The 13,443-nt window shown below is 46.7% G+C and overlaps 1 protein-coding gene across 2 annotated transcripts in view; it reads left to right on the top strand.

Moving 5' to 3' along the window:
- The window catches only part of LOC118944071 (galectin-4), a 31,453-nt gene that overhangs the window by 14,912 nt on the left and 3,098 nt on the right, over positions 1 to 13,443 (top strand). The window contains exons 4-8 of one of the 2 annotated variants that reach the window (XM_090218995.1): positions 3,982 to 4,095; positions 6,838 to 6,867; positions 8,466 to 8,507; positions 8,618 to 8,706; positions 9,990 to 10,155. In XM_090218995.1, coding sequence (XP_090075121.1) covers positions 3,982 to 4,095; positions 6,838 to 6,867; positions 8,466 to 8,507; positions 8,618 to 8,706; positions 9,990 to 10,155 — 441 coding nt within the window. Of the gene's footprint in view, positions 1 to 3,981; positions 4,096 to 6,837; positions 6,868 to 8,465; positions 8,508 to 8,617; positions 8,707 to 9,989; positions 10,175 to 13,443 lie in introns of both variants that reach the window. The other variant, XM_090218996.1, reaches the window with a different exon arrangement.

Raw genomic sequence — 13,443 nt, 5'->3', positions numbered from 1 at the left:
ATAGTTGTGTATGGATTAGGGTTAGACTATAGTTGTGTATGGGTTAGGGTTAGACTATAGTTGTGTATGGATTAGGGTTAGACTATAGTTGTGTATGGATTAGGGTTAGACTATAGTTGTGTATGGATTAGGGTTAGACTATAGTTGTGTATGGGTTAGGGTTAGACTATAGTTGTGTATGGGTTAGACTATAGTTGTGTATGGATTAGGGTTAGACTATAGTTGTGTATGGGTTAGGGTTAGACTATAGTTGTGTATGGGTTAGACTATAGTTGTGTATGGGTTAGGGTCAGACTATAGTTGTGTATGGGTTAGGGTTAGACTATAGTTGTGTATGGATTAGGGTTAGACTATAGTTGTGTATGGATTAGGGTTAGACTATAGTTGTGTATGGGTTAGGGTTAGACTATAGTTGTGTATGGGTTAGACTATAGTTGTGTATGGGTTAGGGTTAGACTATAGTTGTGTATGGATTAGGGTTAGACTATAGTTGTGTATGGATTAGGGTTAGACTATAGTTGTGTATGGGTTAGACTATAGTTGTGTATGGGTTAGACTATAGTTGTGTATGGGTAAGGGTCAGACCATAGTTGTGTATGGGTTAGGGTTAGACTATAGTTCTGTATGGGTTAGACTATAGTTGTGTATGGGTTAGGGTTAGACTATAGTTGTGTATGGGTTAGGGTCAGACTATAGTTGTGTATGGGTTAGGGTTAGACTATAGTTGTGTATGGGTTAGACTATAGTTGTGTATGGGTTAGACTATAGTTGTGTATGGATTAGGGTCAGACTATAGTTGTGTATGGGTTAGGGTTAGACTATAGTTGTGTATGGGTTAGGGTTAGACTATAGTTGTTTATGGGTTAGACTATAGTTGTGTATGGATTAGGGTTAGACTATAGTTGTGTGTGGATTAGGGTTAGACTATAGTTCTGTATGGATTAGGGTTAGACTATAGTTGTGTATGGATTAGGGTTAGACTATAGTTGTGTATGGGTTAGACTATAGTTGTGTATGGGTTAGACTATAGTTGTGTATGGGTTAGGGTCAGACTATAGTTGTGTATGGGTTAGGGTCAGACTATAGTTGTGTATGGGTTAGGGTTAGACTATAGTTGTGTATGGGTCAGACTATAGTTGTGTATGGGTTAGGGTCAGACCATAGTTGTGTATGGGTTAGGGTTAGACTATAGTTGTGTATGGGTCATACTATAGTTGTGTATGGGTTAGGGTCAGACCATAGTTGTGTATGGGTTAGACTATAGTTGTGTATGGGTTAGGGTTAGACTATAGTTGTGTATAGGTTAGGGTTAGACTATAGTTGTGTATGGGTTAGGGTTAGACTATAGTTGTGTATGGGTTAGGGTTAGACTATAGTTGTGTATGGGTTAGGGTTAGACTATAGTTGTGTATGGGTTAGGGTTAGACTATAGTTGTGTATGGGTTAGGGTTAGACTATAGTTGTGTATGGATTAGGGTCAGACCATAGTTGTGTATGGGTTAGGGTTAGACTATAGTTGTGTATGGGTTAGGGTTAGACTATAGTTGTGTATGGGTTAGGGTCAGACCATAGTTGTGTATGGGTTAGGGTTAGACTATAGTTGTGTATGGGTTAGGGTTAGACTATAGTTGTGTATGGATTAGGGTTAGACTATAGTTGTGTATGGGTTAGGGTTAGACTATAGTTGTGTATGGGTTAGGGTCAGACTATAGTTGTGTATGGGTTAGACTATAGTTGTGTATGGGTCAGACTATAGTTGTGTATGGGTTAGTTTCAGACCATAGTTGTGTATGGGTTAGGGTTAGACTATAGTTGTGTATGAATTAGGGTTAGACTATAGTTGTGTATGGGTTAGACTATAGTTGTGTATGGGTTAGGGTTAGACTATAGTTGTGTATGGTTAGACTATAGTTGTGTATGGGTTAGGGTTAGACTATAGTTGTGTATGGATTAGACTATAGTTGTGTATGGATTAGGGTTAGACTATAGTTGTGTATGGGTTAGGGTTAGACCATAGTTGTGTATGGGTTAGGGTTAGACTATAGTTGTGTATGAATTAGGGTTAGACTATAGTTGTGTATGGGTTAGGGTTAGACTATAGTTCTGTATGAGTTAGTTTCAGACCATAGTTGTGTATGGGTTAGGGTTAGACTATAGTTGTGTATGGGTTAGGGTCAGACCATAGTTGTGTATGGGTTAGGGTTAGACTATAGTTGTGTATGGGTTAGGGTTAGACTATAGTTGTGTATGGGTTAGGGTTAGACTATAGTTGTGTATGGGTTAGGGTTAGACTATAGTTGTGTATGGGTTAGACTATAGTTGTGTATAGGTTAGGGTTAGACTATAGTTGTGTATGGGTTAGGGTCAGACTATAGTTGTGTATGGGTTAGGGTTAGACTATAGTTGTGTATGGGTTAGGGTTAGACTATAGTTGTGTATGGGTTAGGGTTAGACTATAGTTGTGTATGGGTTAGGGTCAGACCATAGTTGTGTATGGGTTAGGGTTAGACTATAGTTGTGTATGGGTCAGACTATAGTTGTGTATGGGTTAGGGTTAGACTATAGTTGTGTATGGGTTAGGGTTAGACTATAGTTGTGTATGGGTTAGGGTCAGACCATAGTTGTGTATGGATTAGACTATAGTTGTGTATGGATTAGGGTTAGACTATAGTTGTGTATGGGTTAGGGTTAGACTATAGTTGTGTATGGGTTAGGGTCAGACTATAGTTGTGTATGGATTAGGGTTAGACTATAGTTGTGTATGGGTTAGGGTCAGACCATAGTTGTGTATGGGTTAGGGTTAGACTATAGTTGTGTATGGATTAGGGTTAGGCTATAGTTGTGTATGGGTTAGGGTTAGACTATAGTTGTGTATGGGTTAGACTATAGTTGTGTATGGGTTAGGGTTAGACTATAGTTGTGTATGGGTTAGGGTCAGACTATAGTTGTGTATGGGTTAGGGTTAGACTATAGTTGTGTATGGGTTAGACTATAGTTGTGTATGGGTTAGGGTTAGACTATAGTTGTGTATGGGTTAGGGTCAGACTATAGTTGTGTATGGTTTAGGGTTAGACTATAGTTGTGTATGGGTCAGACTATAGTTGTGTATGGGTTAGACTATAGTTGTGTATGGATTAGGGTTAGACTATAGTTGTGTATGGGTCAGACTATAGTTGTGTATGGGTTAGACTATAGTTGTGTATGGATTAGGGTTAGACTATAGTTGTGTATGGGTTAGGGTCAGACCATAGTTGTGTATGGGTTAGGGTTAGACTATAGTTGTGTATGGGTTAGGGTCAGACTATAGTTGTGTATGGGTTAGACTATAGTTGTGTATGGATTAGACTATAGTTGTGTATGGGTTAGGGTCAGACTATAGTTGTGTATGGGTTAGGGTTAGACTATAGTTGTGTATGGGTTAGGGTTAGACTATAGTTGTGTATGGGTTAGACTATAGTTGTGTATGGATTAGACTATAGTTGTGTATGGGTTAGGGTCAGACTATAGTTGTGTATGGGTTAGGGTTAGACTATAGTTGTGTATGGGTTAGGGTCAGACTATAGTTGTGTATGGGTTAGGGTCAGACTATAGTTGTGTATGGGTTAGGGTTAGACTATAGTTGTGTATGGGTTAGGGTTAGACTATAGTTGTGTATGGGTTAGGGTTAGGCTATAGTTGTGTATGGGTTAGGGTTAGGCTATAGTTGTGTATGGGTTAGGGTCAGACTATAGTTGTGTATGGGTTAGGGTTAGGCTATAGTTGTGTATGGGTTAGACTATAGTTGTGTATGGGTTAGACTATAGTTGTGTATGGGTTAGACTATAGTTGTGTATGGGTTAGGCTATAGTTGTGTATGGGTTAGGGTCAGACCATAGTTGTGTATGGGTTTGGGTTAGGCTATAGTTGTGTATGGGTTAGGGTTAGACTATAGTTGTGTATGGGTTAGGGTTATACCGTAGTTCATGTGTTTTTCTGTCGTAGGTGACAGTGAACGGACAAGACCTTCATACATTCAACCACCGTATTCCAGTCGAGAGAGTCAACGCCCTGCAGATCGGCGGCGACGCTTCCATCCAGACCGTCAACGTCATCGGGGTGAGACTGGAGCAGGGGGGTAGGGTGTAGGGGCAGGGGGTAGGGGGTTGGGGAAGGGGGGTAGGGGCTGAGGTAGGGGCTGTTGCACGGGGTTAGTAGCAGGTGGCTGGGGAAGGGGCAGTGGTTAGGGGCAGGAGGGTTGGCCCAGGGGTGGGGGGGGGGGGGGGGGGGGGGGCTAGGTGCCAGGGAGCAGGGGTTAGGGGCTGGAGAGTTGGCACAGGGTAGGGGTAGGGGCTGGAGCAGGGGTAGGGGGTAGGGGTAGGGAGAGGGAGTAGGGGCTGGAGCAGGGGAAGGGGGTAGGGGAAGGGGGTAGAGAAAGGGGGTAGGGGTAGGGGCTGGAGCAGGGGAAGGGAGTAGGGGTAGGGGCTGTAGCAAGGGAAGGGGGTAGGGGTAGGGGATGGAGCAGGGGGAGGGGGTAGGGGTAGGTGCTGGAGCAGGTGTAGGGAGTAGGGGCTGGGGTAGGGGAAGGGAGTAGGGGCTGGGGTAGGGGCTGAGGTAGGGGAAGGGAGTAGGGGCTGGGTTAGGGGAAGGGAGTAGGGACTGGGGTAGGGAGAGGGAGTAGGGGCTGGGGTAGGGGAAGGGAGTAGGGGCTGGTGTAAGGGCTGGGGTAGGGGCTGGAGTAGGGGAAGGGAGTAGGGGCTGGGGTAGGGGAAGGGAGCAGGGGCTGGGGTAGGGGAAGGGAGTAGGGGCTGGGGTAGGGGAAGGGAGTAGGGGCTGGGGTAGGGGAAGGGGGTAGGGGCTGGGGTAGGGGAAGGGAGTAGGGGCTGGGGCAGGGGAAGGGAATAGGGGCTGGGGCAGGGGAAGGGAGTAGGGGCTGGGGTAGGGGACCGAAGTAGGGGCTGGGGCCTGGGAGCAGGGGTAGGGAGTAGGGGTAGGGGCTGGAGCTGGGGTAGGGAGTAGGGGCTGGAGCAGGGGAAGGGAGTAGGGGTAGGGGCTGGAGCAGGGGGAGGGGGTAGGGGTAGGGGCTGGAGCAGGTGTAGGGAGTAGGGGCTTGGGTAGGGGTAAGGTAAGGGAGTAGGGGCTGGGGTAGGGGAAGGGAGTAGGGGCTGGGGTAGAGGAAGGGAGTAGAGGCTGGGGAAGGGAGTAGGGGCTGGGGTAGGGTAAGGGAGTAGGGGCTGGGGCAGGGGAAGGGAGTAGGGGCTGGGGTAGGGGAAGGGAGTAGGGGCTGGGGCAGGGGAAGGGAGTAGGGGTTGGGATAGGGGAAGGGAGTAGGGGCTGGGGTAGGGGAAGGGAGTAGGGGCTGGGGTAGGGGAAGGGAGTAGGGGCTGGAGCAGGGGAAGGGATTAGGGGTAGGGGCTGTAGCAGGGGAAGGGGGTAGGGGTAGTGGCTGGAGCAGGGGTTGGGGGTAGGGGTAGGGGCTGGAGCAGGTGTAGGGAGTAGGGGCTGGGGTAGGGGAGTAGGGGCTGGGGTAGGGGAAGGGAGTAGGGGCTGGGGTAGGGGAAGGGAGTAGGGGCTGGGGTAGAGGAAGGGAGTAGGGGCTGGTTGTAGGGGAAGGGAGTAGGGGCTGGGGTAGGGGAAGGGAGTAGGGGCTGGGGTAGGGGTAGGGGTAGGGGCTGGGGTAGGAGAAGGGGGTAGGGGCTGGGGTAGGGGAAGGGAGTAGGGGCTGGGGTAGGGGAAGGGAGTGGGGGCTGGGGTAGGGGAAGGGAGTAGGGGCTGGGGTAGGGGAAGGGAGTAGGGGCTGGGGTAGGGTAAAGGAGTATGGGCTGGGGTAGGGTAAGGGAGTAGGGGCTGGGGTAGGGGAAGGGAGTAGGGGCTGGGGTAGGGGAAGGGAGTAGGGGCTGGGGTAGGGTAAGGGAGTAGGGGCTGGGGTAGGGGAAGGGAGTAGGGGCTGGGGTAGGGTAAGGGAGTAGGGGCTGGGGTAGGGAGAGGGAGTAGGGGCTGGGGTAGGGAGAGGGAGTAGGGGCTGGGGTAGGGGAAGGGAGTAGGGGCTGGGGTAGGGAGAGGGAGTAGGGGCTGGGGTAGGGGAAGGGAGTAGGGGCTGGGGTAGGGAGAGGGAGTAGGGGCTGGGGTAGGGGAAGGGAGTAGGGGCTGGGGAAGGGAGTAGGGGCTGGGGTAGGGGAAGGGAGTAGGGGCTGGGGAAGGGAGTAGGGGCTGGGGTAGGGGAAGGGAGTAGGGGCTGGGGTAGGGGAAGGGAGTAGGGGCTGGGGAAGGGAGTAGGGGCTGGGGTAGGGGAAGGGAGTAGGGGCTGGGGAAGGGAGTAGGGGCTGGGGTAGGGGAAGGGAGTAGGGGCTGTGGAAGGGAGTAGGGGCTGGGGTAGGGAAGGGAGTAGGGGCTGGGGAAGGGAGTAGGGGCTGGGGTAGGGGAAGGGAGTAGGGGCTGGGGAAGGGAGTAGGGGCTGGGGTAGGGGAAGGGAGTAGGGGCTGGGGAAGGGAGTAGGGGCTGGGGTAGGGGAAGGGAGTAGGGGCTGGGGAAGGGAGTAGGGGCTGGTGCCTGGGAGCAGGGGAAGGGAGCAGTATGTAAACACACCTCAGAGAAGAAGTTGATTTCTGTTACCCACAAATCTAGGGTCAGCGTACTCTTCCCAGCAGAGATAATTGTTTTATTGTCTGTCATGTGTATGTTAATTCAATGGTTCAAATCTTTGAGTGACAGTTGCAAACAAAACATAGGATGAGACAGGAGGAAATGAAAAACAAGTGGAATTAATTAATTGTGGGGTAACTGTATATACTGTATATACTCATGAATGCATTTCTTAGTGTGTCATAAACTGACATTTGGTATGTTTTCTTCTGTCAACAGGGAGGAAATCCTGCAGGTGATCAAATTGGGGTAAGTTGGTAGGTGGTGTTTCAACAAATACCATTACATGGATTTGGGCGGCAGGGTAGCCTAGTGGTTAGAGTGTAGAGGTGGCAGGTAGCCTAGTGGTTAGAGTGTAGAGGCGGCAGGTAGCCTAGTGGTTAGAGTGCAGAGGCGGCAGGTAGCCTAGTGGTTAGAGTGTAGAGGCGGCAGGTAGCCTAGTGGTTAGAGTGTAGAGGCGGCAGGTAGCCTAGTGGTTAGAGTGTAGAGGAGGCAGGTAGCCTAGTGGTTAGAGTGTAGAGGTGGCAGGTAGCCTAGTGGTTAGAGTGTAGAGGAGGCAGGTAGCCTAGTGGTTAGAGTGTAGAGGAGGCAGGTAGCCTAGTGGTTAGAGTGTAGAGGAGGCAGGGTAGCCTAGTGGTTAGAGTGTAGAGGTGGCAGGTAGCCTAGTGGTTAGAGTGTAGAGGCGGCAGGTAGCCTAGTGGGTAGAGTGTAGAGGTGGCAGGTAGCCTAGTGGTTAGAGTGTAGAGGCGGCAGGGTAGCCTAGTGGTTAGAGCGTTGGACTAGTAACCGTAAAGGATGCAAGATCGAATCCCCCGAGCTGACAAGGTACAAATATGTCGTTCTGCCCCTGAACTGTTCCTAGACCAGTTAACCCACTGTTCCTAGACCAGTTAACCCCACTGTTCCTAGACCAGTTAACCCACTGTTCCTAGACCAGTTAACCCACTGTTCCTAGACCAGTTAACCCACTGTTCCTAGACCAGTTAACCCACTGTTCCTAGACCAGTTAACCCCACTGTTCCTAGACCAGTTAACCCCACTGTTCCTAGACCAGTTAACCCACTGTTCCTAGACCAGTTAACCCACTGTTCCTAGACCAGTTAACCCACTGTTCCTAGACCAGTTAACCCCACTGTTCCTAGACCAGTTAACCCCACTGTTCCTAGACCAGTTAACCCACTGTTCCTAGACCAGTTAACCCACTGTTCCTAGACCAGTTAACCCACTGTTCCTAGACCAGTTAACCCACTGTTCCTAGACCAGTTAACCCACTGTTCCTAGGCCGTCATTGTAAATAAGAATTTGTTCTTAACTGACTTTCCTCGTTAAATAAAGGTAAATCATTTGTAATTGCCTTCTGTCAGGCAGAGGGATAATCACATTTAGACGCCGATGGTTATATTATATTTGCCTGATTCGGTGCTCACAAAAAAAAAGACTACCTCACATTGGGATTGAACCCACAACCCTCTGAACTTTAGCTCACAGCTCCACTTGGCGCTGACAACAACTCCAGAGCAAGCCGCTAGCTTCCTTCATAGTAATGGTGTTGTTTATGTTTAACCCTAGCCCTAAACCTTAACCACTTTAAAATGAATTAAATTAAAAAAATAGACGTTTGTCCGTACCACTTCAGATTTCGACGTTAGACAGTGATATCTGGGTGGATCCCCAGGTGATCAGGGTGGATCCCCAGGGGACAAGGGTGGATCCCCAGGGGACATGGGTGTAGGTCTGATCAGGGTGGATCCCCAGGTGATCAGGGTGGATCCCCAGGAGATCAGGGTGTAGGTCTGACTTCAAAAGAGGCTACTGATGGCCGTTCTCTGACACTCCCCTGTTCACAGGGAAACCTACCGGTCATGGATGGACAGCCAATATTCAAACCTGTAAGTAACATCTCTGTGAGTCAGGATGGATTTGTTTTGTCCTAAGTATACGTACATACAGTATACACTACATGGTGTCAGTGAACTGACTCCTGTCCTATGTGTATCAGCCTGTCCCGTACACCATCATGATTCCAGGAGGGATGTCTACGAAGAAGACCATCGTCATCAGAGGCATGGTACCTCTAGGAGCAAACAGGTCTGTAGTACTCTAACCACTATACCCTAACCCCTATACCCTAACCCCTATACCCTAACCCCTATACCCTATCCCCTATACCCTATCCCCTATACCCTATCCCCTATACTCTAACCCCTATACCCTAACCCCTAACCCCTATACCCTAACCCCTAACCTCTATACCCTAACCCCTATCCCCTAACCCCATTACCCTATCCCCTAACCCCATTACCCTATCCCCTAACCCCTAACCCCATTACCCTATACCCTAACCCCTATACCCTAACCCCATTACCCTATCCCCTAACCCCTATACCCTAACCCCATTACCCTATACCCTAACCCCATTACCCTATACCCTAACCCCATTACCCTATCCCCTAACCTCTATCCCCTAACCCCTATACCCTAACCCCTATACCCTAACCCCTAACCCCTATACCCTAACCCCATTACCCTATCCCCTAACCTCTATACCCTAACCCCTATACTCTAACCCCATTACCCTATCCCCTAACCCCTATACCCTAACCCCTATACCCTAACCCCTATACTCTACCCCTAAACCTACAGAGCTAAGAGGTTGGTGGTCACCATTTAACATACTGTGTGTGTGTGTGTGTGTGTGTGTGTGTGTGTGTGTGTGTGTGTGTGTGTGTGTGTGTGTGTGTAGTGTGTGTAGTGTGTGTAGTGTGTGTAGTGTGTGTGTGTGTGTTTTACCAGAAGGCCTCACAAGTAAATTAAATCAAGGAAAAATCGGACAAGTGGGTACATTTTGCCAGTCCCCTCGAGGAAAAATTCTATTTTAGGGTTAGAATTAATATTAGGGTTAGGAGTTAGGGTTATGTTAAGGTTGGGTTAAGGTTAGATTTAGGGGTTAGGGGAAATCGGATTTTGGATGGGAATCAATTCTTTGGTCCCCACAAGGATAGCTTTACAAAACGTTAATTTTTTTTAGTCAACGATCTACACAAAATACACTGTGATAAAGTGGAAGAAACATACTAACATTTAAAAATGTTTTATGGACAATTAAACACTAAAATACACAGAGTATACAAACTACAAAGCATTGACAACATCTGTGCTTTCCATGACTGACCAGGTGAATCCAGGTGTAAGCTAGGGTCAGCATGAATAACTGTGTGGTTGGGGTTCTGTGTGTTGCAGGGTCAGCATGAATGACTGTGTGGTTGGGGTTCTGTGTGTTGCAGGGTCAACATGAATAACTCTGTGGTTGGGGTTCTGTGTGTTGCAGGATCAGCATGAATAACTCTGTGGTTGGGTTCTTTGTGTTGCAGGTTCTCAATTAACTTCAAAGTGGGCAGCTCAGGGGACATAGCGTTCCACCTAAACCCTCGTGTGCAGGAGAGAGAGCTGGTGAGAAACAGTTTTATTGGTGGGAGCTGGGAGACGGAGGAGAGAGAGATCAGCATCAACCCCTTCCTGGAGGGCCAGTACTTTGACGTGAGTACACAAGGAACAGGTCTGTGTCAAGAATATTACCCTATTCCCTACATAGTGCACTACTTTAGACCAGGGCCCTATAGAACCCTATTCCCTACATAGTGCACTACTTTATACCATAGCCCTAATAGAACCCTATTACCTACATAGTGAACTACTTTAGACCAGAGCCCTATAGAACCCTATTCCCTACATAGTGCACTACTTTTGACTAGGGCCCTAATAGAACCCTATTCCCTACATAGTGCACTACTTTTGATTAGGGCCCTAATAGAACCCTATTCCCTACATAGTGCACTACTTTTGACTAGGGCCCTAATAGAACCCTATTCCCTACATAGTGCACTACTTTTGACTAGGGCTCTAATAGAACCCTATTACCTACATAGTGCACTACTTTTGACTAGGGCCCTAATAGAACCCTATTCCCTACATAGTGCACTACTTTAGACTAGGGCCTATGGGGCTCTGGTGAAAAGAGAGTAGGGTGGCATTTGGGGTGTAGCCCATGTCTATATACATTTACACTACCAGTCAAAAGTTTGGACACACCTACTCATTCAAGGGTTTTTCTTTATTTAAACTATTTTCTACATTGTAGAATAATAGTGAAGACGTCAAAACTATTAAATTACACATATGGAATCACGTAGTAACCAAACAAAGTGTTAAACAAATCCAAATATATTTTAGATTCTTCAAAGTAGCCACTCTTTGCCTTGATGACAGCTTTGCACATTCTTGGCATTCTCTCAACCAGCTTCACCTGGAATGCTTTTCCAACAGTCTTGAAGGAGTTCCTACATATGCTGAGCACTTGTTGGCTGCTTTTCCATCATTCTGCGGTCCAACTCATCCCAAACCATCTAAATTGGGTTGAGGTCGGGTGATTGTGGAGGCCAGGTCATCTGATGCAGCACTCCATCACTCTCCTTCTTGGTCAAATAGCCCTTACACAGCCTGGAGGTGTGTTGGGTCATTGTCCTGTTGAAAAACAAATGATAGTCCCACTAAGCGCAAACAAGATGGGATGGCGTATCGCTACAGAATGCTGTGGTAGCCATGCTGGTTAAGTGTGCCTTGAATTCTAAGTAAATCACAGACAGTGTCGCCAGCAAAGCACCCTCACACCATCACACCTCCTCCTCCATGCTTCACGATGGGAACCACACATGTTGTGACGGCCCTGAATTATTCTGAACCGTCTCAGTGCTTCTCCTTCCAATAGGGTGCTTTCCCTTTAATTCCCAATTAAATAGCCAGCATCAGCTGCGCAAAAGGGGGGTTGTGATGGAGACGTGACTGAGGATGTGTTCCCGAAGCTTCTCTATGCCGGTTGTTTTGTTGCTATTAAAAGTGTGTTTTGTAGCCTGAGAGAGTTTACCCAGGATCGGATTCACTCTTTGCGGTCCGTGGACTACACCTCTCCGTTCTTCGTGGCCTTTCTCCGCTGGAGATCTATTGGCGGATTGGATTGTCTGACTGACCGACTGACTACCACCTTTTTGTATACGGTATTTCATTTGTTTTGATATGATGTATACGGTGATGATTTATGTAGTTAGATGTAGTTGAGGACTTAGTAAGAGCTGATACGCTTTAAAGTTCTGTGGTAAAATTATTGTTATATTGATTGTATGATTAATACTGGGTTTACGCTACACGGAATGAACGGACAAACATTGCGTGACAAAAGTCACTTGAGTTCACTGAACTCCTTTACCGGGCTGGACTCTTTTTAGGCCCGAGGTACAGGACATTTCTGGAGGAACCAGAACTCATTGTGTTATATTATTATGTGTGTGTAATCCATTGATGTTGCTAATACAACCCACGCAAAAGAATACAGTTGTTTTTGAAGTTCTTTTCAATGTTTTAAGGGTTTATGAAAAGTTGATTTCCCTCCTGACGTTTACATAAGTCCTTTGTATTGGTGTAGACTTGACGGACCAGATGGGACTCATTCCCTCCCAAACTAAAAGGAGAAACCAATGTTTTCTCTGGTAGGCACAACCTACCTGGCACCCCTATAAATAATAACCTCAAGTCAAAACCGTTACAATGTGGAGATCATCCTTTCACCTACTCTGCATCTCACAAAGACACAGCGGTTGGAATCAAAAATCTCAAATTTGGACTCATCAGACCAAAGGACAGATTTCCACCAATCTAATGTCCATTACTCATGTTTCTTAGCCCAAGCAAGTCTCTTCTTATTATTGGTGTCCTTTAGTAGTGGTTTCTTTGCAGCAATTCGACCATAAAGGCCTGATTCACCTAGTCTCCTCTGAACAGTTGATTTTGAGATGTCTCTGTAACTTGAACTCTGTGATGCATTTATTTGGGCTGCAATTTCTGAGGCTGGTAACTCTAATGAACAAATCAAATCAAATTGTATTTGTCACATGCACCGAATACAACAGGTGTAGTAGACCTTACCCTGAAATGCCAAATACAACAGGTGTAGTAGACCTTACCCTGAAATGCCAAATACAACAGGTGTAGTAGACCTTACCCTGAAATGCCAAATACAACAGGTGTAGTAGACCTTACCCTGAAATGCCAAATACAACAGGTGTAGTAGACCTTACCCTGAAATGCCAAATACAACAGGTGTAGTAGACCTTACTCTGAAATGCAGAATACAACAGGTGTAGTAGACCTTACCCTGAAATGCCGAATACAACAGGTGTAGTAGACCTTACCCTGAAATGCCGAATACAACAGGTGTAGTAGACCTTACCCTGAAATGCCGAATACAACAGGTGTAGTAGACCTTACCCTGAAATGTTTACTTACAAGCCCTTAGTCAACAATGCAGTTCAAGAAATAGAATTAAGAAAATATTTACTAAATAAACGAAAGTATTTTTTTTTTTAATCAATCACAAATCAAATCAAACCAAATTTTATTTGTCACATACACATGGTTAGCAGATATTAATGCGAGTGTAGCGAAATGCTTGTGCTTTTAGTTCCGACAATGCAGTAATAATCAACAAGTAATCTAGCTAACAATTCCACAACTACTACCTTATAGACACAAGTGTAAGGGGATAAAGAATATGTACATAAAGATATATGAATGAGTGATGGTACAGAACGGCATAGGCAAGATACAGTAGATGGTATTGAGTACAGTATATACATATGAGATGAGTAATGTAGGGTATGTAAACAAAGTGGCATAGTTTAAAGTGGCTAGTGATACATGTATTACATAAAGATGCAGTAGATGATATAGAGTACAGTATATACATATACATATGAGATGAGTAATGTATGGTAT

Source organism: Oncorhynchus mykiss, chromosome 24 (assembly GCF_057628025.1).
Source record: "Oncorhynchus mykiss isolate SJ-2025 chromosome 24, ASM5762802v1, whole genome shotgun sequence".
Classification (NCBI taxonomy): domain Eukaryota; kingdom Metazoa; phylum Chordata; class Actinopteri; order Salmoniformes; family Salmonidae; genus Oncorhynchus; species Oncorhynchus mykiss.
Note: the sequence above shows the minus strand (reverse complement) of the source record. Positions and strands in the feature narration are given on the sequence as shown.